At 41.5% G+C, this 26787-nt stretch overlaps 1 protein-coding gene across 3 annotated transcripts in view; it reads right to left on the minus strand.

The window, feature by feature from the left end:
• Positions 1 to 218: 218 nt before the first annotated feature.
• Positions 219 to 26787, minus strand: part of smarcc1.S (SWI/SNF related, matrix associated, actin dependent regulator of chromatin, subfamily c, member 1 S homeolog) — a 52532-nt gene continuing 25963 nt past the window's right edge. The window contains exons 9-28 of one of the 3 annotated variants that reach the window (XM_041567299.1): positions 25023 to 25148; positions 23989 to 24101; positions 23520 to 23644; positions 22813 to 22872; positions 21722 to 21759; positions 21366 to 21487; positions 20801 to 20872; positions 20487 to 20600; positions 20254 to 20407; positions 20040 to 20153; positions 19538 to 19597; positions 14754 to 15012; positions 13788 to 13967; positions 12001 to 12068; positions 11075 to 11186; positions 8020 to 8159; positions 7202 to 7336; positions 5196 to 5472; positions 2262 to 2396; positions 219 to 601 (exon numbers count right to left, since the gene is read on the minus strand). In XM_041567299.1, the coding sequence (XP_041423233.1) occupies positions 525 to 601; positions 2262 to 2396; positions 5196 to 5472; positions 7202 to 7336; positions 8020 to 8159; positions 11075 to 11186; positions 12001 to 12068; positions 13788 to 13967; positions 14754 to 15012; positions 19538 to 19597; positions 20040 to 20153; positions 20254 to 20407; positions 20487 to 20600; positions 20801 to 20872; positions 21366 to 21487; positions 21722 to 21759; positions 22813 to 22872; positions 23520 to 23644; positions 23989 to 24101; positions 25023 to 25148 (2481 nt within the window). In that variant the 3' untranslated portion in view covers positions 219 to 524. Of the gene's footprint in view, positions 602 to 2255; positions 2397 to 5195; positions 5473 to 7201; positions 7337 to 8019; positions 8160 to 11074; positions 11187 to 12000; positions 12069 to 13787; positions 13968 to 14753; positions 15013 to 19537; positions 19598 to 20039; positions 20154 to 20253; positions 20408 to 20486; positions 20601 to 20800; positions 20873 to 21365; positions 21488 to 21721; positions 21760 to 22812; positions 22873 to 23519; positions 23645 to 23988; positions 24102 to 25022; positions 25149 to 26787 lie in introns of all 3 variants that reach the window. The other 2 variants (XM_041567297.1, XM_041567300.1) reach the window with 2 other exon arrangements.

The following is a 26787-nucleotide window of genomic DNA, read 5'->3' on the forward strand; positions in this document are numbered from 1 at the left end:
CTCTAATATATCTGCTAGGAAAGGAGCCCCCCTATAAGATATATTGGATCTAACTGTCAGTGAATATCTGACACCCAACTGCTGCATGAAGAGAGAATGAAGAGAAACAGATGCTGAGAGAGGAATAGTGAAGAAAAACGTGATAATTGCAGAAACAATGCAGCATTTTTAATTGATTGTATTTAAAAAGTTTCTTATTTCAGTATGATGAAGCTTGTATTAAATTTTTATTTTCATGATAGTTCCCCTTTAATCATAAAAGGGGAATCCCAATCAAGAAAAAATAAACAAGTCCAGACCCCAAAAAATAAGAATGGACACGAGCTCTGCCCGCTCCTTTAAATAGTTAAAGAATAGAATAAAAAGAATATATTTGTGGATGAAGAAGTTGCGCATTTCATTGGGGCAAATATTGAGATTAAACAGAGGGAGACGGTATAAAAACACATCACTCGAATACAAAAACCAGTCAGTCGGGGACAATGTTCTTCGCAGGGTTAAAAGTACTTGGACGAGTGGTTAATCTATGGTGCAGTGGGAGGAGGAGTCTGGCCGTCCGTAGGGGGAGGCGGCTGCTGCGGTGGTGGTGGGGGGCCGGGATCTGAAAGATAATAACAAGCTGTTTAACATTCAGCAAATAAATTACATTATAATCAGGCCTCCTGGGAGAAGAGCGATGCTCGATCCAGACGGATTCAGGGGAGGATCACACCCCACACTTATTGTGCCAGCAGCAGACCAATAACACACATCAACATTTCAGGGGGACAAACCTTCCCTTCATCAGGTTTACTCCCCCCATAAAGTCGATTGATTGGTTCCATCCTGGCATAATAAATGAGGCAAGCTCCTCCCCTGGCTAATTGCAAGTGTTGCCTCTTTAGAATAACGTCGGTATTCTCAATGACAACGATGCACAGGATTAACTGCAAATAAATTAACAAAATAAAATGGCTGTTGATCAAGGTGTTGCAATTCAAAATAGTATCCGTCTCTTTCTGAACTGCTGCTTCTGACTCTTGAAACAATGTACCAGAGAACCACGTCTTCTCCATGCAAGGCTCTATTTCCTACAGTACCATACAAGCTTCATCCCTGGTTCCAAAGACATTTAATCATAACTTTAAAACCAGTGAGAATAAAGAACGATTGCATATTGGAAAGTTGCGTGCAAGGATATTTCCTTTTATTATTTTGGGTTGACATCCCCTGTAAAAATAATGTGCTTAAAGGATAAGTAAACCTTTAAAATAAGTGAATGTAAAATTGATGAGGGGGCTATTCTAAGCACTTTTGCAATGTACATTCATTATTTATTTTCGTTTTATTCCAAGATATTAAGGGATACATGTACTGTTAATATGAATGAATTGTGTTACAACAGCGCCACCTGCTGGTCAGTTTCCCACCAGTCTGACCAGCAAGTAGTCAAGGAAGTTGTCAGGAGAAAGAAAGAGGCTGTTCTGTTGTGATGTGATGTACGGGATTTCCCCAACCCGCATCCGTCTTCCGCTTTTATAGACCCGCGCATGACAAATCCGGGAGTCGGAAGCCGGAATTTGACAGTGGCGGCCGGGGAGAGCAGGAGAAGAGCTCAACCCGCGCCCCCGAGGAAGAGTGAGAGGTCGGCCCGAACCCGCCTGACCCGCTGGTATTGGGTAGGCCCGCACATCACTGAGAAATCAGAGCAGCCTCTTTCTTTCTCCTGACAACTTCCTTGACTACTTGCTGGTCAGACTGGTGGGAAACTGACCAGCAGGTGGCGCTGTTGTAACAAAATTCATTCATAATAACAGTACATGTATCCCTTAATATCTTGGAATTAAAATAAATAATGAATGTAAATTACAAAAGTGCTTAGAATAGCCCCCTCTTCAGTTTTACATTCACTCATTTTAAAAGGTAAGTGTGGGCCAGGCTAATGAAGCTGCTTCTAGGCCCTTGAAAGATATTGTCCGTTCCAGGTGGGACGTTTGACCCTCATGGCCATTATGTCTCTTCATACAATGTGAGTAATGGAACCAGTTGCTCGAATATAAAGGTGTTTGTATTATTAATGGTTTATTAACTCCACAGATAGAGAGAATGATGAATTGTGGTTCTACACTACACAATGAATGATATTTAGGGTTATGAAAGGTTAATAAAAATGGAAGCAGTTCAGGTAAGCAGCTAAGAAGCATAAGCAGCGAGGGAATAGAAGCAGAAGCTGTGGGTGTTACACTGCCAGAGAGAGTTAGAGAAATGAAGCTTACACATGCCGTTAGGTGCCATGGGGGGGCGTGATCCCATCATAGTGCCAGGCATAGCGGGCATACCAGAAGGAGGTGGATGTATGTTAGGCATCATGCGGCCTGGCATGGGAGGTCCAGTCATCATGGAACCCGGCATCTGACCTGTAAAAGTTACAGCTGTTATTTTACTTTACGCTTGGGTAGTCATAGCTCACAGTGCAGCACAACACAAAAAGCAAAGCAGAGAGCCCAGGTATATGGAAAAAGATAAATACGTGATGCTCAATTTTTAATTTTAATTTTTAGTTCAAACCACCCGTGACGGGAACCTTATCTGCTGCTGGCTGATATGAATGCTGATGGCCACATATTGGCAGCAACAGGAGAGAGATACAAGATTTACACCCCTCCGGGTTTCATTTCAGGACTCAAGCAGGACCCGCGCAGTGCAATGCAGCCAGCATGCATCATTTTACATTTCCACCCAGGAAGCAGCAAGGCCGACGCCGCAGTAAAAATGTCAAATACTCTGCTGCGAGGAATCAAGCGCCTGTCATGCCGAGTTCTCCTCACTGAGAGGACAGGAGAGCTGGAGCGTTACAGCCGCCGGCACAGAGGAGCGGGGCAAGCAGCCAGCACAGAAGCATTGCCTGTGGCAAGCAGCCATCAGACACGGGCCAGTGAGCTCATTAGGTACTTGAGGAGGCAAAGCAAGACAAACAGACGCAGCAGAGGCAAATCTAAAGGAATTATGACTTGCACTAAAGACGACCCCCATTTATCAGAAATGTCTCATACGTCTTGATAATTTGCATTAGCATTTTAAAGGACATCTCTCTTCAGCAGGACCGCAATGAAAATAACAGTCCAGTCTGCCAGCGAACAATGAAGGCACAAGGCAAGGCTGAAGCTACAGTTGGGCTCCATGACACATTCAAGGAAGTTCTTGGAGTTATTCCAGGCTATAAAGAAAAGCTCAGCTCAGGCATGAATGAAACTTGACCACATTGTGGGTATAATACAAAAGAACCATGAATAACCTGTAACAAGGATTAGTTCCAGGACCTATAGAAAAGCCTTAATATGTTCATGGCAACTTCTAATATCCTTAAAGGGGAACTCCGACTTCCAAACCGAAATTTGATAAAGAGGCCAACATAACACAGAAACTGTGATATACCAATCACAGTTACCAGTTTCTTCAAAAAGTATAAATAAATGGCATTTTCTATGCTGAAATCCAGCTAACAGTTCTTCTCTTTCTGCATCATTTGAAATCCTGGCAGGGAAGGAGGGACTAAACACTGATGTTACAGCTCAGCAAAGTAGTCGGACAGATCAGCAGGGGGTTAGGCTTAGGGAACTGTCCGAAAAATCACAAAAGTCTGCATATTTTTTAACTGATCTATATTGCAAAGTTGCTTGAAATTCGGTTTACTTTTCAAAAAGCTTAAAGGGATACTGTCATGGGAAAAAACATTTTTTTCAAAATGAATAAGTTAATAGTGCTGCTCCAGCAGAATTCTGCACTGAAATCCATTTCTCAAAAGAACAAACAGATTTTTTTATATTCAATTTTGAAATCTGACATGGGGCTAGACATATTGTCAATTTCCCAGCTGCCCCTGGTCATGTGACTTGTGCCTGCACTTTAGGAGAGAAATGCTTTCTGGCAGGCTGCTGTTTTTCCTTCTCAATGTAACTGAATGTGTCTCAGTGGGACATGGGTTTTCACTATTGAGTACTGTTCTTAGATCTACCTGGCAGCTGTTATCTTGTGTTAGGGAGCTGCTATCTGGTTACCTTCCCATTGTTCTGTTGTTTGGCTGATGGGGGGGGGGGGGGGGGAGGGGGTGATATCACTCCAACTTGCAGTACAGCAGTAAAGAGTGATTGAAGTTTATCAGAGCACAAGTCACATGACTTGGGGCAGCTGGGAAATTGACAATATGTCTAGCCCCATGTCAGATTTCAAAATTGAATATAAAAAAATCTGTTTGCTCTTTTGAGAAATGGATTTCAGTGCAGAATTCTGCTGGAGCAGCACTATTAACTGATGCATTTTGAAAAAAAATATTTTTACCAGGACAGTATCCCTTTAAGTTATGTTTTTGTGGAGTTCCCCTTTAAAGGGATTGTGTAAGGATTTTAATGGGGAGGGGAGTGATGTCACTCCAACTTGCAGTGCAGCAGTAAAGAGTGACTGAAGTTTATCAGAGGACAAGAGACATGACTGGGGCACCTGGGAAACTGATGTCTAGCCCAGGGGTCCCCAACCTTTTTCAACCATGAGCAACATTTAGATGTAAAAAGAGTTGGGTTGAAACACAAGCATGAAAAAAGGTGGTGCCAAATAAGGCCTGTGATTGGTTATTGGTAGCCCCTATGTGGACTGGCAGCCTACAGGAGACTGGCAGTACACCTGGTTTTTATGACCCTAAAAACTTGCCTCCAAGCCAGGAATTCAAAAGTAATCACCAGCTTTGAGGTCACTGGGAGCAACATCCAAGGGGTTGGGGAGCAACATGTTATTCACAAGCTACTGGTTGGGGATCACTGGACTAGCCCCATGTCAGATTTCAAAATTAAATTAAAAAACGGTTTGTTCTTTTGACAAACAGATTTCAGTGCAGAAGTCTGCTGGATCAGCACGATTAACGGATGTGTTTTGGAAAAAAATGGTTTCCCATGAGAGTATCCCTTTATTCTCTGCACCCATATTGTATTATTTATACTGTTCTGGGCATTATAACCATAGCCAGGTGTGATTTTTAAAACAAAGTTATTTGCCCAGTAAGGACCCAGAATTCACAATTAAAAAAAAAAAAACAGAGAGCCTGCTGGCTGCTCAGAATTTAGGGATTAACTGAAAGGCCTCACATCAGATCCCCTGTGAATATCTGGGGAGTAACCTATGTCAGATGCAAGGCCTCCTCAGTTCTACAAAAGAAATAGCCTTGCCTGGCTGTGCTGGGTGTGGAGGAGGCATCTGATGGTGAACCCCATATGGAGGAGGCTGCTGTTGTGGTTGGTGGCCCATCATTCCAGGAAGGTTAGGGGCTCCTACATGACCCATGTTGGGCCCCGCAGGTCCCCCTTGGGGCTGAGTGTTCTGGCTGTGTTGCTGCTGCTGCTGCTGCTGTTCGAGTTGTTGTCTGGCTCTCATCTCAGCATATTTCAGCTGTTCCATGTGGAAGTTCTGACGCTCATTGAGAAGCTGTTGCCTTTGTTGTTCCAGCTGCAACAAAGAAGGTAATTGGTTAAGCAGGGACATAGGGGGAAGAGGGGCGTGTGATTAAGATCTTGATTATGTCCTCCATACAAGGACCAATAATTTGTGCAATCAAACAAAGGCGTCAGTCAATACTACCCCGTGTGCAGAAACTTAAAGGACATGTAAACCACCTCCACATAAATCTAATCAGTGAACAGCCTCTTTGAAATCTTTAGAAACCTGCCACTATGGTTATTAAAAGGTTAACAGTAAGGCTGCAGCATCCCCTTAAACACTTATAAATCCTTCTCCTCCTCCAACCCACTCTGCCCCTCCCTCAGGAATTTGCTTTGGCTGTTGATTTATGAGCATGCTCAGTTCTTCTCAGACTACTAATCACACCCTCCAGTCTAACAGCCAATGAAGAGATACTTTACTTGTTCACATGGAAACTCTGCTCTAGCTGTCTGATCCTATTTTTTTCTCCTAACCACCTCTCCTGAGCTCAGCTTAACCATTACAGTGCTCAATCCCAGCAGAACTTTTTATTAAAGTATGTTGTGTCTGTGTAACCCTGCAATCTGCATTGCATGAACTTTACAGCTTACATGTCAATGTTACGGATGATGTGTCAAGAGAGAAAATGGTGAAAAGCTGGTGCGGATGAAGGGGGTATAGGCAGTACAAATAATGTGGCTTGGGTGGAGAAGATATGACCAACTTATATACATGGTAGAAAATGTAGGCTTTACATGTCCTTTAAAGGATAAGTAAATCTTTAAAATAAGTGAATGTAAAATTGATGAGGGGGCTATTCTAAGCACTTTTGTAATTTACATTCATTATTGATACATTTTTCCCCAAGATATTAAGGGATACATGTGCTGTTAAAGGGGTTGTTCACCTTTGAGGTAACTTTTAGTAGGATGTAGAGAGGGATATTCGGAGACAATTCGCAATTGGTTTTCATTTTTTAGAATTTGTGTTTTTTGAGTTATTTAGCTTTTTATTCAGCAACTCTCCAGTTTGCATTTTAATTTGGTTGCTAGGATCCAAATTAACCTAGCAACCATGCACTGATTTGAATAAGAGACTGGAATATGAATAGGAGAGGCCTGAATAGAAAGAGGAGTAATAAAACGTAACAATAACAATAAATGTGTAGCCTTACAGATCATTTTTTTAGATGGGGTCAGTGACCCCCTTTGAAAGCTGGAAAGAGTCAGAAGAAAAGGCAAATAATTCAAAAATTATACAAAATAAATAATGAAGACGAAATGAAAAGCTGCTTAGAATTATCCATTCTAGAACATACTAAAAGTTAGTTTGATCCCTTTAATATGAATGAATTTTGTTACAACAGCGCCACCTGCTGGTCAGTTTCCGACCAGTCTGACCAGCAAGTAGTCAAGGAAGTTGTCAGGAGAAAGAAAGAGGCTGATGTTCTTCTGCTTAGGAAAACAATTAGAAACCTTTCTCACATCTTTCCTAAGCAGAAGAACATCAGCCTCTTTCTTTCTCCTGACAACTTCCTTGACTACTTGCTGGTCAGACTGGTGGGAAACTGACCAGCAGGTGGCGCTGTTGTAACAATTCATTCATATTAACAGTACACGTATCCCTTGTAGAGCGGCAGGAAACATGTCAAATTGTGTTAAAGTCTGACCAAACCAGAGATATTCTCAGCTCATGCTAAAGATATGGTACATGAACACTGACAATGGGAAACTGGGAATCTGCGACCGATACTTACAGCTTCCTTTTCTCTGTCCATGATGGTCTCAAGTTCTTCAAAATGCCTCAGCTTGATCTCTAGTTTCTTCATCTGCGTTTCTACTAACAAAGCCACCAGAGACTTGATTTTACGTTCTTCCACTGCTGCCAGATGCTGTGGGAAAGCCAGAAAGACTCCACTTAAGTCGTATTCTAGTCAAACATTATTAATCAAGACATATTGTGCATTTAATGTTAAAGGATAAGTAAACCTTAAAAGTGAATGTAAAATTGAGGAGGGGGCTATTCTAAGCACTTTTGTAATGTACATTATGTCTTTTTTTTATTTAAATTCCAAAATATTAAGGGAAATATGTACTAATGGATTTTGATACAACAGCTCCACCTGCTGGTCATTTTGGGACCTGTGACCATCAAGTAGTCAAGGAAGTTGTCAGGAGAAAGAAAGAGGCTGATGTTCTTCTGCTTAGAAAGAGGCTGATGTTCTTCTGCTTAGGAAAACAATTAGAAACCTTTCTCACATCTTTCCTAAGCAGAAGAACATCAGCCTCTTTCTTTCTCCTGACAACTTCCTTGACTACTTGCTGGTCAGACTGGTGGGAAACTGACCAGCAGGTGGCGCTGTTGTAACAATTCATTCATATTAACAGTACATGTATCCCTTAATATCTTGGAATTAAAAATAAATAAATCATGAAAATACTTTACAAACATGCTTAGAATAGCAGCCCCATCAATTTTACATTCACTTATTTTAAATGTTTACTTATCCTTTAAAGGGATACAGTTTAACCAGGTTAAAATAGCGCACTGGTAATGTACACGGGGAAAACCAACCTTTGCCTTTGTGGCTGCAGAAGCCAAAGCAGCGGCCGCGGCCATTGCCACATTAGCCTCACAGAGATCATTCTCTGCTTTCTTCTTTGCGGGGTCGGCTTCCTTTGTGGATTCATTCTCTTTGTCTTCAGCGTCATCCTCTGCGATAAAGCAACATCAGGAACAGTTACTGGGTGAAATCGGCTTAACATTTGCCAGGACTCTAGGGAAGAGTCCTGCAGTCTAAAACCTATGATGTATGTTTTTTTTTCCTGAAAAACCTCAGGCTTTCATGGACTCTCTGCTACTGTTACTTTCTAATCAATGCCAAACATGCAGCTGCCATGAAAGAAACAAGGTGATGGAAGAGTGTTGAATGAAACCTAGCAAATTGCCCATGGATTTGTTTTGCTTTTAAACTTAGGACACACAATTCTATTGGCTTTGGCATAAGACAGGGCTGTGAGTTAAACTGAATAAATACAAGTCTGTTCTCTTCCCCATTGACCCTGACCAACCTCGACCTTTGCCAGCCGAGACCCCCCTAGAGTGGGCCACTCAGTTCAAATACCTTGGCGTGACAATCCAGGCAGATGTTTCCAAGTATGTCTCCCTCAACTTGGACCCCCTTCTCACCAATCTGACCACCACATTAGCCCGTTGGACGAAGTTACCTTTATCTCTATGGGGCCGAGTCAATCTTATTAAAATGATCTATCTTCCCAAAATCCTTTACTTGCTCCATAACGCACCCATATACCTCCCTAAACACTACTTTAAGCGTCTAAATCGGATCATGATCCCCTTTCTTTGGAATAATAAAACACCCAGAATTGCTTGGACCCGGTTATGTGCCCCGTGTGAGGAGGGGGGCCTGGCTCTCCCCAATTTCTATCTATATTATCTAGCCTCACAGCTTTACTACCTGCATTGGTGCTTTCATCCGGACCCGTACAACCCAAACTCGCAGCTTCAGGCTCTCCTGGTAGCCTCCTGGGAAGGGTCTCCGACATTTTCCATACCGCTCCCTTAGGGATTACAGTCCCCTGCCAACTACTCTGACCACCCCTCACAAATCTTGGCAGGTAGCCCTTAAAATTTGGGCCATGCTCCCCCGTTACTGTCCCCAAACCTACCTTTGTGGGGTAACTCATACCTACCCTCACTTCAGATATCTCCCGGATTTCATATTTTGGCCTAACAGAGGCATTAAATGCTTACAAGACCTTCTTGATCCCCAGGTGTTTCCCACATATTGTGCTCTTCAGCGTAAGACCCACCCGACGCCTCTTTTGTTATTTCAATACCTTCAGCTTAGGCATGCTTTTTACTCCCAATTTGGTACCCTTGCCCCCAACAGTCTTCTCTGGCCATAGAGGAAACCCTCCGTGACCCTAGCCCTTCCAAATTGGTGTCCCGGCTATACCACCGACTTCTACTCTCTGGCCCTAAACCCTTTCTGGACTACTCAAGCGTGGTGGACTGATAAAATTACGGGTCTTTCACAGGAGGACTGGGAGGAGACGATAGATAATGTGTACACCGGCCTTATCTCTCTCAAGGATAAGTTGGTCCAATATAAAATTTTACATCATGTGTATATAACCCCGGTACGTCTCAAGCAAATGGGCCGAATCCCCCTTGACATTTGTCCGAGGTGTCAGCAACCAGGCGCAGACTTCTTTCACCTACTATGGGAATGTCGACTGATTTTACACTTCTGGACGCGAGTGGTTAACTTTCTAGCTGATAACCTTGACTTCCCGAGGGTTATCACCCCCTCCGTTTGTCTGTTGGGGGTCTTAGAAGACCTGGTCCCGGCCAAATACCCCAGAATTGCCTTTCGTATTCTCCTTTTCTATGCAAAGAAAACTGTTGCAATGCACTGGATGGGTAACCTACCCCCTTCTCTTAGAGCGTGGGTGCGGCTGGTTAATAATGCCCTACCCCTTTACAAACTTACCTATGAATCCAGGGGCTCGCCTACGAAATTCGACAGAATATGGGGCTCATGGGCTGATATAGATCCGAACCTCCCTGACTGAACGGTGGTTGTGCAGACCGTCTGGGTCATACTAGAGGTGGTTCCACTCATCCTATATTCTTGATGAGGTCCCTTGGGTGTTCGATTATCCCAGAAGTCCATTATTGTCTCATAGCAATGTTTCTTTTATGGTGCTTGTAGTTGACTTGTACGTTCAGCCGATTTTATGTACCTATGTATAATCTATATGAACCGGTCTGCTTGACTGTCTGTTATGTGTGTATGTTTAAAACGAAATAAAACTTACCTTTTAAAAAAAAAACTGAATAAATAGATATTAACAGGAACAAACCTTCAGGTCTTTAGTACTTATGAGACAGGACAACTTGGGCCCACAATAATTACTAGTGCCTGGCCTAGCAAAGTATTAAGAGTGTTTGGGTTCATTTATTCAGAGGGAGGTACCTAATTGGGTTTTAAAGGAATTGTTCCAAGTAAAAATAAAAACTGGGTGAATAGAAAGGCTGTGCAAATTAAAACCATTTCTAATATAGTTAATTAGGGGCAAAAATGTAATGTATAAAGGCTGGAGTGAGTGGATGTGTAACATAATAGCCAGAACACTACTTCCTGCTTTTCAGCTCTCTTGCTTTCCACTGATTGGTTACCAGGCAGTAACCAGAGACTTAAGGGGGGGGGGGGAGAGACATAACTTTTGCTTTTGAATCTTCGAGCTGAATGCTGAGGATCAATTACAAACTCACTGAACAGTGATGTCCCATGTGGCTCCCCTTATAGTCACTGACTAACTCAGAGTTAGAGAGCTGAAAAGCAGGAAGTAGTGTTCTGGCTATTATGTTACACATCCACTCACTCCAGCCTTTATACATTACATTTTTGCCCCTAACTAACTATATTAGATACATTTTTTATTTTGCACAGCGTATTTACCCAGTTTATATTTTTACACTGAACTGTTCCTTTAACTCAGGCAGACTTCACCATTAACAGATAAGTTTAATGCTACAAGGGCAATTTTCATGCACAGAGAACCCCTAAAAGCTCAGTTTGCAAGCAGAAGTCTCCAATTACCTGGTGCTTTCTGTTTATCTGCAGACTCTGCATCTTCTTCCACAGGCTTCTTCTCTGCTTCTGGTTTCTCACAACTCTCTGCTTCACTTTCCTTTTCAGTTTTAACCTCATTCTGTCAACACACGGGAAAAATGATATGTTTGTTCTAAACCCAATCAAAGGCAGAAGCCTACAATACAGAGATGTAAGGTGATATGGGCTCTGACAAACACAACCAGCGCTAGATAACTACTGAAGTGTTTTATTTTTTCCTATTAGAAGATGGTTCTTAACTCTATAAAAGCAGTAGGAAACCTACAAGGAACAGCAATAGAAGAACAAACACATCCAGGTTTTAAGTTAGACTAGGATTAAAGAATGGATGGGCTTTTGTGTAGTATAACATGCTATGGTCAGAAAGCAGCAGGTTGAAGGCACAAGTTTATTGAATTTAACAGCCATCCCTTCATACTAGGGATGCACCAAATCCACTTTTTGAAATCCCCAAATCCTTTATAAAAAATTCGGCTGAATACCGTACTGAATCCTAATTTGCATACGCAAATTATGGTCCAGATGTGGGGAAAAAATGTTTTACTTTCTTATTTTGTGACAAAAAGGCACACGATTTCCCTCCCCACCCCTAATTTAGATATGCAAATTAGTATTTGGTTCGGCCAGACACAAGAATTCGGCCGAATATGAATCCGGCCAAATCCCCAACAGAATCCTGGATTTGGTGAATCTCTACTTCATACTCATTTTAGTAGGAAACTAGAGGGGGAGAGAATAGAATCACAATGACATTGGCTTCCAAGTTTGTTGCCCCTTGCAGCAATGACAAAAATGTTTTGCACCAACATCATAATAATGGGAAATTTTAAAAAGAGGGAAACCAAACCTCGCCCAAACTAGATTTCCCAACCTGTAGATCACACGTCACTTACATTTACTTTCTCCTGCTGAGCAGGTTCAGCCGCTTCAGTCTCCATCTTCTCCTCTTCAGGAGCATCAGCTGCAAATAACAAACAGTTTAGTGTTACCCCAGTTTGGCACCAGCACATGCCTGAATCCCATTGCTATTTTGTGATGGGAGAAACCAAGGCTGTGCTACTTGAATCCCAGAGAAAGGTGGCACTTAAGAGCAAGTGTGGGTCTATTACAATAACAGAAAAATAATTTCACAGCATAAAGAAACTAGGAAGAAGTAAACGGTTTTTAAGAGCCAAATATCAGTTTGATCTACATTAGATTGGATGCCTATGTGAAGGGGCCACTGGGACAGAATGTTCTGTTATACAGATAGCTAGAATCTCAGCTGCCATAAAGCAGGACAGGACTGCTGCTTACAATGGGGATCAGATAGGATCTGTGCAGCCACTGGGACAGAATGTTCTGTTATACAGATAGCTAGAATCTCAGCTGCCATAAAGCAGGACAGGACTGCTGCTTACAATGGGGATCAGATAGGATCTGTGCAGCCACTGGGACAGAATGTTCTGTTATACAGATAGCTAGAATCTCAGCTGCCATAAAGCAGGACAGGACTGCTGCTTACAATGGGGATCAGATAGGATCTGTGCAGCCACTGGGACAGAATGTTCTGTTATACAGATAGCTAGAATCTCAGCTGCCATAAAGCAGGACAGGACTGCTGCTTACAATGGGGATCAGATAGGATCTGTGCAGCCACTGGGACAGAATGCTATAAAGTCTAAACCATAGAGAAAAAGACGACCACAAAATTATACCAGTATGCAAGCACAACAGTGAATATAACTTTTCAAATAAATGTAAACCAAGTCTTATGCCTACGTTAGTCTAACCCTACAAAGCTTACAGACGGTTAGGCAAAAAAAAAAAGATGACTCATAAGCCCTACGCAATAACAAATTTGTAAAAAGTGGATGAATCAATTATCACAAATGCGTCAATCCTTTATAGGTGGATGTACCGACCATCCAAAATATCAGCATTTAGATGAGAAAAGGAGAGCACTCTACTGCAGATTAACTGCTTGTGATTTTCATTTATTGACTGTCAAACACGACATGTTTTGGGCCTTTAATGCCCTCCCTCTTGAGAAAGGGCATTGAAGGCCCGAAACATGTCCTGTTTGAAGGCTCGAAACATGTCCTGTTTGAAGGCCCGAAACGTTCTTTTCTCATCTAAATGCTAACAAATTTGTAAGTAAGGTGTTTAAAATCAGAGAAGGAACACAAACACCAATATTAACCAATGTCTGGAAGGTATTGAAGGTGTAAAAGTGCATAAGGCTCGGTTTATTCATGAAAAGCCAATTACACAGGTACAAACGTCCTTTATTTATTGTGCCGTGGAACATGCAATATGCAGAATACTCCCGAGGAAGGTATAGTGCAGTCAGCTAACTACAGAAATTCTCTGCACTTGCATCTCCAATGCCCGATGTTACTAAGCAAACCAAACAAATAGGTAATCAATGGGCTATTCCCTGCCAAAGGGCTGTCCAGCTCCCTATTTGGGGAAGGGTGTATAAGGCAAAGTGCAATGTATCTCTGTATGAAAATGTATAAATTGCTTTAATGGCGCCTGTACTTTGTTTTACTAAAATGCCTCTGGATAAATATTCTATCAAGTTGTACTATTAGAATATCAGAAATAACAATACAGTAATAAACACTGTGATTTTCATTACTGCAACAGTACGGGGTCAAGAGATGTTTCCACAAGACAATTGTGTGTACCCACTTACCAGGCCTCTCTGGCTTCTCTGGCTTCTCCGGCTCCTCGGGTGCAGTGCCTGCTATACAGCTGCTTTCCAGACCAAAGTTTGGATCCACTTTCCCAAGAGCTCTGGCTGCTTCTTGCACTTTTTTAATGTGAGCCTCCACCAGCTCCAGTGGCACCTCCTCCCGTACTCGTGAAAACTCCTCTGATACCAGGGAATTAATAAGAAGATGGAAAAAACAGAAGATAAAATGCCTGTTACCCTATAGCATTGCAGGTTTCATTTTCCTGTCATATACCCAGAAAATCAAATGGGTCACACACACGCACACGTGTGTCAAGGACATTGATTATTAAGAGACAGTAGGCACCAGATTCCTGGCAGGTAAGAAGGGTTAAATAAAAGGTCGTTAATGGCTATATAGCTGCTGCACACGGAGACTTTTAAAGAGACGGCATATTGCATGGTACAAATATTTCTTCCACCCAACTTTAAAGGATAAGTAAAGCTTTAAAATAAGTCAATGTAAAATTGATGAGGGTGCTTTTGTAAGAACTTGTTCAATTTACATTCAATATTTATTTATTTTTAATTGTTATCAGGAGAAAGAAAGAGGCTGCTCTGATGTTCTGCTTAGGAAAGATGTGAGAAAGGTTTCTAATTTTATCCCTAAGCAGAAGAACATCAGTCTCTTTCTTTCTCCTGACAACTTCCTTGACTACTTGTTGGTCAGACTGGTGGGAAACTGACCAGCAGGCGGCGCTGTTGTAACAAAATTCATTCATATTAACAGTACATGTATCCTTTAATATCTTGGAATTAAAAATAAATAAATAATGAATGTCAATTGCAAAAGTGCTTAGAATAGCCCCCTCATCAATTTTATTTTCACTTATTTTAAAGGTTTACTTATCCTTTAAGCACAAGACTGATCTTGCTGTACTGTGATTAATCCAAGCACTCAGCATATATGTAATAAGCATAATGTACCTAAAGCAGCTTTGGCAGCAGCTGCCGCAACCCTTGGATCGACAACGGACGCAAGAAAGGCCACAGTACTCATAACAGGATTGCCTGACTGGCTGAATGGAACAGGCTGGAAGGCGAGGGGTCCCAGAGAGGAATTTGAATTCTCCAGGTAGGGATCTTCAATAGGGAGCCTGAGGAAGTGAAGGATGCATTCATCCTGAGTCCGACTTCCAACGTGCTCAGACACTTTATTCCAATCATCTTTGTACATTTCGAGGGCCTGCAATGAGAGTATTGTTAGACATAGAGGAAGGTGGGAGATTAATTCCTTATGTCCCAGTAACTTCTAATACTATTAACATGTACTTTTAAAGCGCCAACATAGTTTACAGCGCTATTTTACAATATGTGGGAACAATATTCCATTAACTAGAATCAAGCTACATTTTAGTTTGGAATAATTTATAAATAAACAACTATATATACAGTACATGTGTATCTATATACACACACACTTTATTAAATATAGGTACTCAACTCCAATTTGGAATAATTTATAAATAAACACACATGCCACATTAAAGGGGAACTATTGTGAAAATTAAATTTTATTATCAGCTTCAGCATACTGAAGAAACTTTCTAAATACAATCAATTAAACATTCTGTATAGTATCTTTATCTTCACTATTCCTCTCTCAGCAGCAGTTGGGTGTCAGATATTCACTGACAGTTAGATCCAATATATCTTATAGGGGGGCTCCTTTCCTAGCAGATGAATTAGAGCTCACAAACCACAAACAAAATGTAACAAAATAACTGCCTTTTGCACAAATCCTGCATGTAGCGAGACATGATGTCTGGTGAGTTTATTAGAATGAGCTCTAATACATCTTCTAGGCAAAAGGAGCCCCCTATAAGATATATTGGATCTAACTGTCAGTGAATATCTGACACCCAACTGCTGCATGAAGACAGAATGAAGAGAAACAGATGCCGATAGAGGAATAGTGAAGATAAACTTGATTATTTCAGAAACAGTACAGAATTTTTAATTGAGTGTATTTAGCAAGTTTCTTATTTCAGTAGGCTGATCTTAAATTTAAATTTTTGCGATAGTTCCCCTTTAAATATAGGTACAGTGCTCCACTTCAGTTTGGACAGATGCCATTTTTATTATATCTAGAGATAGATGAAAAACTAAATCACTGTGTATTGATCCTGATCCCATCTGCCTTAGTCCCAGTACAAGAAACTTTCAACTTTAAACCATTGCATTGATTTTGCAGGGAAAGGTATAGCAAGTGTAATAGACATACTCTGTGTAGATTTCCCCTCCGCTTTTAAAACATAATACAAATTGCAGACCCCTTAACTGGCTACAGATTGTGGCACTAAGAAAGTTTATGTTGGCACATGAGTGATTAAGAAAGAATACTGACCCAATGCAGCCGTGGGATAGAGAGCTACTAGGATGCACCTCATACATGCAACAAGACCTGGGACTCCATCATTATCATTGGTTAATTGGTAGGGGTCTCTAAGGGTCAGGGCACACGCTCAGATTTGAGGAGATTAGTCGCCCGGCAACAAATGTGGGGCGGGGCGTGATGTCAAAGGGGGCGGGGCCGTGTCACAGAAACCAAACGAACCACAAAGAAAAGGTAAGTTCAAGGGGATTGGGGGCAGGCTGAGGGCTCTTTTTAATTGTATTACAAATTTACTGGCAGCTACATTGCCGGTAAATTTGTAATACCGGCCCCGGCAGGTATTTTACCGGCTAGGCCGGTAAAATAACGGCCAGGTGGTAACCCTAATCACCGGCGGGATGGCACTTGGAGGGCTTCGTTTTCCGAAGTCGCCCAAGTTTTCTCGTGAGGCAACTTCAGAAAACGAAGCACTCCAAGTGTCATCCCGCCAGCGATTTACATTCTAGTCGGGGGGAGGCAGTTCGGGAAGATTAGTCGCCCTGAAGAAGAGGAGATTTGTCGCCGGGCAACTCACCCCCCGAATCCGAGTGTGCCCTGGCCCTAAAAGGAATCAGTTAATAGTGCTGCTCCAGCAGAATTCTGCACTGAAATCCATTTCTCAAAAGAGCAAACAGATTTTTTTTATATTCAATTTTGAAATCTGACATGGGGCTAGACATTTTATCAATTTCCCAGCTGCCCCTGGTCATGTGACTTGTGCCTGCACTTTAGGAGAGAAATGCTTTCTGGCAGGCTGCTGTTTTTCCTTCTCAATGTAACTGAATGTGTCTCAGTGGGACCTGGATTTTACCATTGAGTGTTGTTCTTAGATCTACCAGGCAGCTGTTATCTTGAGTTAAGGAGCTGCTATCTGGTTACCTTCCCATTGTTCTGTTTGGCTGCTGGGGGAAAAAGAGAGGGGGTGATATCACTCCAACTCGCAGTACAGCAGTAAAGAGTGATTGAAGTTTATCAGAGCACAGGTCACATGACCAGGGGCAGCTGGGAAATTGACAATATGTCTAGCCCCATGACAGATTTCAAAATTGAATATAAAAAAATCTGTTCTCTTTTGAGAAATGGATCTCAGTGCAGAATTCTGCTGGAGCAGCACAATTAACTCATTCATTTTGAAAAAAATGTTTTTTCCCCATGACAGTTTCCCTTTAAACTGCTGTATTAATCTGCCCTCTCCTCCTAAACCAGACAAAGCAGCTGTAACTGTTGTGTGTTTTTGAGTTTTGCCGTCAAGACAGTTCAATAGCCTTACGGTTATAATTGGACTGCACTGTCACTTTAAGGACTATATATGCAAATCTCTGCTTTGATGTAGCCTAATGATTTGCGGTCATTGTGTACATGACTAATGCATTTATTATTGTCAGGGCCTCAGTGACAGGGTCATTAGCTGATGAAGAGTTTGTGCTTTTGCACAAGTTACTATGCAGATTGCAGGCCTTTGCTCGGGGGTGGTATCTATTATAAACACAATAACGGGCCAGTCAGATGGGAAGTAATGGCATTGTTGGAAGGTCTCCCAGACTTGTCACGGACATTGTGTAATTATCATTGCCCTAAAATGCAGGGGCACGGATTCAATGGAACCCTTCTAACAAAGTGAAATTGAAAGGGGAATCTGGTGGAATGCAGCAGCTCCTCATAAACCAAGGACAGACAGTTGGTCTAATAAAGGCCAACAGATATTTCTATACCGGCCATTGTTAGCAGCATTCTGGATAAGTCACATGGCAGTTAAAGATTTACGGATTTCGGCCCTCATCTGTTACTCCTCAGATATAATGAGTTAGGCCCCATTCCCAAAAAGTGCTGCTTAAAGGTATACTGTCATTATACGGTAATACTATTTTTTTAAATTAATCAGATAATAGTGTTGCTCCAGCCGACTTCTGTACTGAAATAGTTTTTTTCAAAAAAAAGCACACTTTTTTTTATTGAAATCTACATGGGATCAGACATATTGACAGTTTCCCAGGTGCCCCCAGTCATGTGACCTGTGCTCTGATACATTTCAGTCACTCTTTACTGCTGCACTTCAAGTTGGAGTGATATTACACTACTCCCTTCCCCCAAGAAACCCATCAACAGAACAATAGGAAGGTAACCAAATAAAAGCTCCCTGGTAGATACAAGAACAGCACTTAAAGGAACAATAACATCAAAAAATAAAATAGTTTTAAAGTAATAAAAATATAATGTAGTGTTGCCCTGCACTAGTAAAACTGTTGTTTGCTTCAGAAACGCTGCTATTGTTTATATAAATAAGCTGCTGCGCAGCTATTCAAAGGTGAAAAGGCTCAAGTTACACAGCAGATAGAAGAAACTCTGTAGAACATAATGGTGTTATCCATTATTTATCCTGTGCCATATAGCCTTTTTTCAATTTCTGCCACTTCTACTCAGCAACTTGTTTATATGAACTTTAGTAGTGTTTCTGCAGCAAACAGATCAGTTTTACAAGTGCAGGGCAACACTATATTATATTTTCATTACTTTAAAAGACTAATTTTTTGGTGTTACTGTTCCTTTAATAGTAAAATCCAGGTCCCACTGAGACACAGTGTAGGAGAAACAACAGTGTGCCAGAAAGCAGTTCCATCCTAAAGTGCTGGCTCTTTCTGAAAGCACATGACCAGGCAAAATGACCCGAGATGCACCTACACACCAATATTACAACTAAATACACTTGTTGTGTTAGGAATTAAATTTTACATCGTACAGTAAATTATTCGCAGTGTCATTTGGGAATAAAAACTACACCATAAAAATCATGACAGAATCCCTTTAAGTAATGATATGGGAGCCCAATGCACAGAGTCTGCGGCAGAAACCCCCCCAGATTTTTCGAAGTATTTATAAAAGTGGCTATATACGCCATATACACCCATCAAGTACACAGATTGCTTATAACTACTGACTGAAATGGTGGTAGTTTCAATATTTCATGCTAATGTCTGGCCCAGGCTGCAAACGTGCATGATCAGGCAGGACCGGATTTGAGGAAAGGCAACAAGGTCTGGGCCTATGGCGGCAAGATTTTATTGGGCAGCATGCTGCCCAACCACACCCACATTGCTTCTGAAACACTAGGGATGAGCAGGAGATAAAATAGTTCTTTTAAATTTCCAGTGCGCCAATCCCCATTGCTCTGGTCCAAATTAAAATTTGCACAAATAAAAGGGAGGCGATGAACATCAGCGGGCCTATGGGTTCCCGCTAAGTAAATCCGGACCTGTGACCAGGACTATTTCACCAACGATTCAAGAGTTCTTTAAAGCTTTCCAATGTCTACTGTTACTAAGGCAATTATCAAACTCACCTCTAGGAGCAGCAGAGTTTCCTGTTCTGTCCACTCTCTCCCAGCACTGGCAGATTTACTCTAAGTGCAAAACAAAAAATATGTACAGGAATTAGAAATTATCTTCTGTAAAATCGAGAGATATCCATACAAACATCAAGACCTGCAAAGACCCTACAGACTACTAAACTCTCCCACTTCAGTTCTAACTAGAGATGCACCGAATCCAGAATACGGTTCGGGATTCAGCCTTTTTCAGCAGGTTTCGGTCAAATCCTCCTGCCAGGACGAATTGAATCTTAGTTTGCATATGCAAATTAGGGGCAGGGAGGGAAATGGCGTGACTTTGTCACATAACAAGGAAGTAAAAAATGTTTTCCCCTTCCCACCCTAATTTGCATATGCAAATTAGGATTTGGTATTCAGCCGAATCTTTCTCAAAGGATTCGGCCGAATCCAAAATAGTGAATTCAGTGCATCCCTAGTTCTAAACAGCATGAAATAGGCGGATGATGCTTCATACCTTGGCTAAAGTCTTCTTTGAATAGATTTCTGTCCGTAAGCCAAAGTTTTGGAGGTCGGTTGGCTTCTCTTTCATTTTTTCTGGGAAATTAAGCATCTGCTGGGCAGGAGGTATCTGTGTTGGCAAAGGAAATAGAGATGAGCTGTGCTAGACAAAGTACACTAGCATGAGCAGCAATGTGGGCAGGTTAGATTGGTCATGATAAAAAGCCTACCTGTGGAGTCCTCATATGTACAGGTACCAGGCCAGAGGGAGTATCAGCAAGCACGTTAAAGTGAGGAGTTGGGGGTGGGCCCATAGCCATAGGCCGTGAATCTGCATCCACCTGGTAATTCACCAGACCCCACTGCTCTAGAAAAGCATGAGCCCTAAAACAGAGCACAATGCACATCAAGCACTGCCACGCAACTCTCCCACTGTGAAAAACACATGTGTGTTTTAACTTACCTCATTACAGCACAGACATCTCCACTAAGGTTCCTCCGGCAAGCTGTGCTCGTCAGATATTCTTGTGGGTTCAGCCGGTATGTGTCTATTATAAAGTTGCGGTAGGCCAGGTATCTGGAAGAGCCATTGGCGCAACATGTTACATGCAGACAGAACAGAAATAGAATATATGTAAATTTTACACTTCAAGCAGGGTTACCCCTTGGTGCCCAACCAAGTCAAACAGGGGTGAGTACAAAGCAGCAGCAGTGTACTGAGCTCCAAACAATATCCTTTATTTGGGTTCATGATTGAAATAAAAGTAATGTACTCACATCTCTGGCGTCTTTGATTTATTCTTTCCATTGAAGAATTCTGGAAGGGCTCGGCGCTCAATCACGTGAATGCTGGAAAACAAGCAGACCATGTTTTTACTCGACTGCATTCAGGTGATTCTATGTACTACAATTTCCATGTCATTACTACATAAAGGGATCCCAATTTACATTCAAACTATAGCTCTGTAACCATTCTTTGTTAAGTTATTGTAAGACTATAATTAATGTAAAGGGATGAGTAACGTGCTGGCACTATATAAATAAAGGATAATTAAATGAGAGAGTCTGACAACCACTGATCTTTACTGGCCAGAACAATTTATATAAAACTAGAGTAAGAGCTCCCTCTAGTGGCAACAGCATCAACCTCAACAAATTAAAAACACAATTGTAGTTGATAACACATTATTTTACCCAAAGTTACAAAAAACAAAACATACATCATTAAATGTATAGGAAGGGTCTGTGGGACCCAAAGAAGCAGAAAACAGGGCTGCCTTTTTTGAGCCAAAAAAAATTCAAAAAATAAATAAAAAATAAAAAAGTGGGCCTAGTGCTGTACCTGTTATAGTCAAACCATGCTGCATAACTGGGAATGATGATGTGGTTTGTCTGCTCAGTCACATTATCTTCACCATTGTCCATCATTCTGCTCTGATCTCCCCTGCTGGGGTCTTCATCTTCCTATAAATGTAGGATTAATGGACAGTCAAAGACAACAACCATATACTAAATGTGCTTTATATAAACTACAGAAGTATATGCAAGTTATTTATGTAACACACACATTAGAGCCTCACATAACAGGCATTTACATAATTGCTCGCCAGCTCTTTAATTCCAGTCTACTTTGCTATCTCTTAGTATGAAGATACAATTTAATATTTTATTATGTTACATAAGTGTATATTGTATTACCTTTCCACTAGCAGCAACGGTCTCTTCCTCTTGTTCATCTGTAATTGGAATAAAAAGGTTTCATTGTGCCGCAAGTCAAGTAATTGTGCCCACGCTACAATGAGAGGGTCATATTCTGAGACAATTTGCAATTTTGTGGTTTTTGAACTATTTATTCAGCAGCTCTCCCGCTTGCAATTTCAGCAATCTGGTTACTAGGGTTCATATTACCCTAGTGACCGTGATTTGATTAAGAGACGTGAACATGAATAAGAGAGGGTCTCTGTATAGAAAGTTGAGTAATAAAAAGTAGCAATAAATATGTAGCCTTAGAGAGCACTTGCTTTTTTAGATGGGGTTTGAAAGCTGAAAAGAGAAGAGGCCTAGTATTGCTTAGTTTATAGAGGAGTAGGGCTTGGTTTATGAAGGATTTCCAAAGGGGCCGCTTGGGTAGATTTGGGTCTTTCAACTTAGTGGTAACACATTTCTTAGGCTAGTAGTATGAAAAGTTAAATTTTACACAAGAAATCAACAGAATGTTATGAAGGCTGGAATTATAGTATTGCTCTGGTAACTAGAGCTAGGCCTGGCAGGAGTCCAGCAGATGATTCAGCAATGGATCTTATACTGTCATGTACCCCAAAGTACTTCTACAGCAGGGGTCCCCAACCTCTTTCACCCGTAAGCAACATTCAGATGTAAAAAGAGTCGGGGAGCAACACAAGCATGAAAAGTGTTCCTGGGTGGTGCCAAATAAGGGTTGTGATTGGCTATTGGTAGGACAGCCTACAGGCTGAGGCTCGGTTTGACAGTACACCTGGTTTTTATGCAACCAAAACTTGCCTACAAGCCAGGAATTCAAAAATAAGCACCTGCTTTGGGAGCAACATCCAAGGGGTTGGGGAGTAACATGTTGCTCACGAGCTACTGGTTGGGGTCACTGTTCTACAGCCATTTTAAATGTATGCTCTATGTTGCCAAAGGCACACACAATCATCAAATAGCTCAAGGTTTGTTTTTTTTAAGAGTTTTTTTTTTTACACAACTGTTTACTTGACTAAATGAGCTTGAGTAAAATTAGCACTACCAGTAAGAATGAAGAAAATGCTTACCAAGGTCTGCAACCACTCCTCCCTTTACAGGTGTGTGTTCACTGTCCTTCTTAGGGTTTACTAAAAAGACAACGTAAGAGCTAAATTAAAGAATATAGATTTCAGACTCATTTATGAAAGTAAATAAACCTTGCCCCGCACCACAGCAAATCAATCGTATTTAGAGCACAGGCAGAATGTAGCAACATGTAGTATAAATGAAGAACCATTAGCCTGTGGTGAAGATTCAAGCAGAAGAATATAGTGTCGAACTAAACTAGCGTATTCTGCCTTATCTAGATATTTAATGGCAATGAGTGTCTTATTCCAGTGCTCCTTAAAGGATAAGTAAACCTTTAAAATAAGTGAATGTAAAATTGATAAGGGGGCTACTCTAAGCACTTTTGCAATGCACATTCATTATGTATTTATTTTTAATACCAAGATACATGTAGTGTTAATATGAATGAATTTTGTTACAACAGTGCCACCTGCTGGTCAGTTTCCCACCAGTCTGACCAGCAAGTAGTCAAGGAAGTTGTCAGGAAAAGAAAGAGGCTGCTCTGATGTTCTTCTGCTTAGAAAAGATCTACGAAAGGTTTCTAAATGTTTTCCTAAGCAGAACAACATCAGAGCAGCCTCTTTCTTTCTCCAGACAACTTCCTTGACTACTTGGTGGTCAGACTCAGACTCATCACGCTATGAAAGCATCTGTGCCAACAACTCACCATTCTTTGGGAGCAGCACTTCTTCCATGTTTGGGACAGGGGTTGGGTCCTCCATATCCTTTGTGAGGTCCTCTTGTTCATCATCTTCTTTCTGTCCTCGCCGCTTACCATACAGACCACCTGGACTAATGAATAAGAGTGAAAACACAGTAAAGGACTTCTAATAAACCAATCTGAATAATGGAAAAACAAGCAATAGCATTTAGTCCCTGCAGGGCTTTTAGAGCAAGCAAAACAATCAATTCTTTAATTAGGCACAATGCTTCCAGAGGCTTGAGTTACAGAGAACTAAAGAGGTTTAGACCACAGGCAACAATAAAACAAAGAATTTGCAGACTATACAACTGCACCCGCTTCTCTCCCCAGCTTTCACTTGCACCCCACCTTGTGGGTCAGAAGATGCTGTGTAGTTTTTGCCCAAGAACTCTGACTTGAAGCTTTAGTTGCATGTTAACTTGTGTGTACATACCCTTTCTTGCCAGATTTCCTTTTAGATTCAGATGCTGGAGGCGAAGGAGAGCGCTTTCTTTTTTTAACACTTCCAACAGGCTTTCGCTCCTTCCTCTCAGGACTTCGCACAGCCTAGAGAAACAAGTGGTTTAATCACTAGCTGAAGAGTTACTGAATTAGAATATCCTTCAAAACTTTTGTAACAAACTCTACAGCATTAAAAAAAAAAAAAAAAAAAAAAAAGAATTCTGCCAAGTACCAGAGTCCATCTCATTTAGGCTCCTTGCACTTGCAGTTATATCAAAAAGTGTATAATTTATAGGCCACCAGTAGATTAAAATGACAAAATAAAAGACAGGGATCAATGTATCCATAGTGTGCAAGTATATTAGGGTAGATGTAAGGGATCAACCCACTGCCTGTTGTGTAACTAGTTCCATGTAGCAAAACATATCCCATGCAGACTACTGCAACACACTGCTCTGGAGACTGCTCTTGTTTAAACTCACCCCAATCCAGTCAAGCACTGCAGCAATCATTGCCATTTACATAAAGCAACATTTCACCAGAATACATAAACTGTTATGGATTGTATTTTATATAGTGTTTTCATCCCCTTTTACTAAAGTGCTGAGGGACATGTCCATCCACCTGTGCATTTCTATGCCGAGAAGATGGATTCAAACAAATAGGTCAAAGCCAGGGGAGACAATGGGCATTGCAATTAAAGGAAAAGGAAACCTAGTCTGCGCAAAAACCCTCCCCCCCCCATGTGTTTTGCCCATGGGGGGGGGGCAAAACACATGGCAGAAAAAAAAAACTTCTAGGGATAATGTCCCCTTTAATAGCGAATAAAACAATGTTGGCAGTATATTCAGCTGAAGTCAGGTGTGACACTTGTCTAATGCAATATAACTGAGATAGGGAATGTTTAGTGATAGTAGTTTAGTAGTTTTTCAGCGCTTGAAGCATTGTCAACAAAGACTGCAGTTTGCCTTAAGCAGTAGCTGAAGTATGACAGAAGTAAAACAATTTGGTAAAGTTGCTTATTACCTCCTCATTTTTTAATGAGATTCTCTGGCGGAAAATAGACACCTTCTTGTTTTCATCAACCTCATAGTCTTCCTCATTCATCCATTCATTAAATACATCCGTATCCATGATCCACTTGGCATGAACCTGGAAAGGAAAAAGAATTTCCTATATAAGACCACTTAAAGTGCATCCCTATTGACTATAGTGGAGTAAAGGCTTAGGTTAAATACCTAATTACTCTCTTACTTAAACTACATCCATTGTAATTGTTTATGGTGGACATTAATTGTATTTAGTTATAAAAGTTCAATGGCTTTAGCTGAGAGCAAAATACACATCTCCAGACACTTCAGGATAACACAAACTATATTATTATATATACTATAAAAACAGGATTTTTGATACTTACCGTTAAATCTGTTTCTCTGTAGTCATAAGGGGGACACAGGGAACCATGGGGTTAAGCTCCATCCTCCAGGAGGCAGGACACTTGAAATTAATTAATTAAGGGGCGTGCCCTTCAGGCTTTACCCCCTACACTGTACCTTCCTATTCAGTTTGTCCCAAAGCTGCGAACGTAATCACCGAAATACACAGGCAGAAAGTAAACAGTGAAACTGAACAAAACTAGACCAAATGTCAATAGCTCGACAAGGGTGGGAAGCCCTGTGTCCCCCTTATGACTACAGAGAAACAGATTTAACGGTAAGTATCAAAAATCCTGTTTTCTCTGTCGTCTTAGGGGGACACAGGGAACCATGGGGACTTAACAAAGCAGTCCCAAACAGCAGGGTGGGAGCGAGCTATAACTATGTACAAGAGTACTGCAAATTTATTTAATTACTGAATGCAACACCTGTCGCCCAAAGGCAGCCTCGGCTGAGGAAAAGGTGTCAACTTTGTAAAATTTAGAGAAAGTGTGAACAGAAGACCAGGTAGCCGCCTTACAGATCTGCTCCAAGGAAGCAGAGTTTCGCCACGCCCATGAGGCTCCCACTGCTCTGGTGGAGTGAGCCCGAAGTCCTTCAGGCGCCGATCTTCCCTTCGCAGAGTATGCTTGCTTGATTGATTCTCTGATCCATCTTGATATTGTCACTTTTGAGGCTGCCTGGCCCCGACGAGGGCCCGATGGTATAACAAACAGGGCCTGCGACTTTCGGAAAGATTTAGATCTGTCCACATACCATCGTAATGCTCTGACCACGTCCAAGTTATGAAGTCTGCGTTCCTTCTCATTCTTGGGTTCCGGACATAGAGAAGGAACCACAATTTCTTGATTCATATGAAAGTCTGAAACTACCTTGGGTAGAAAGGTTGGAAGCGTACGAAGAACGGCTTTATCTTTATGGAATATGAGATAAGGAGGAGCACACGATAAGGCACTAAGTTCGGAAACCCGTCTGGTCGATGATATCGCCACGAGGAACACTACCTTATAGGTGACCCATGTATCGGAAATAGAAGACAATGGTTCGAATGGTGGATCCAGCAGAGCTTCCAACACTACATTGAGATCCCAGCCAGCCACCGGAGTACGGAATGGCGGCACGATATGGGCCACTCCCTGCAGAAACGTGCGTATCAAGTCTTCATTCGCCAAACGAGATTGAAACAGGATTGACAAGGCTGACACCTGGACCTTGAGCGAGCTGAGCTTAAGACCTAATTGTAGTCCTCTTTGTAGGAAGGAAAGGATCCGTGGTAGCTGCAATTCAAGGAATGGAAAATGAGACTCCTTGCACCAATTGAGGTAAGACTGCCACACTCTGTGGTATGATTTGGA

This window comes from Xenopus laevis, chromosome 6S, assembly GCF_017654675.1.
Source record: "Xenopus laevis strain J_2021 chromosome 6S, Xenopus_laevis_v10.1, whole genome shotgun sequence".
Classification (NCBI taxonomy): Eukaryota; Metazoa; Chordata; class Amphibia; order Anura; family Pipidae; genus Xenopus; species Xenopus laevis.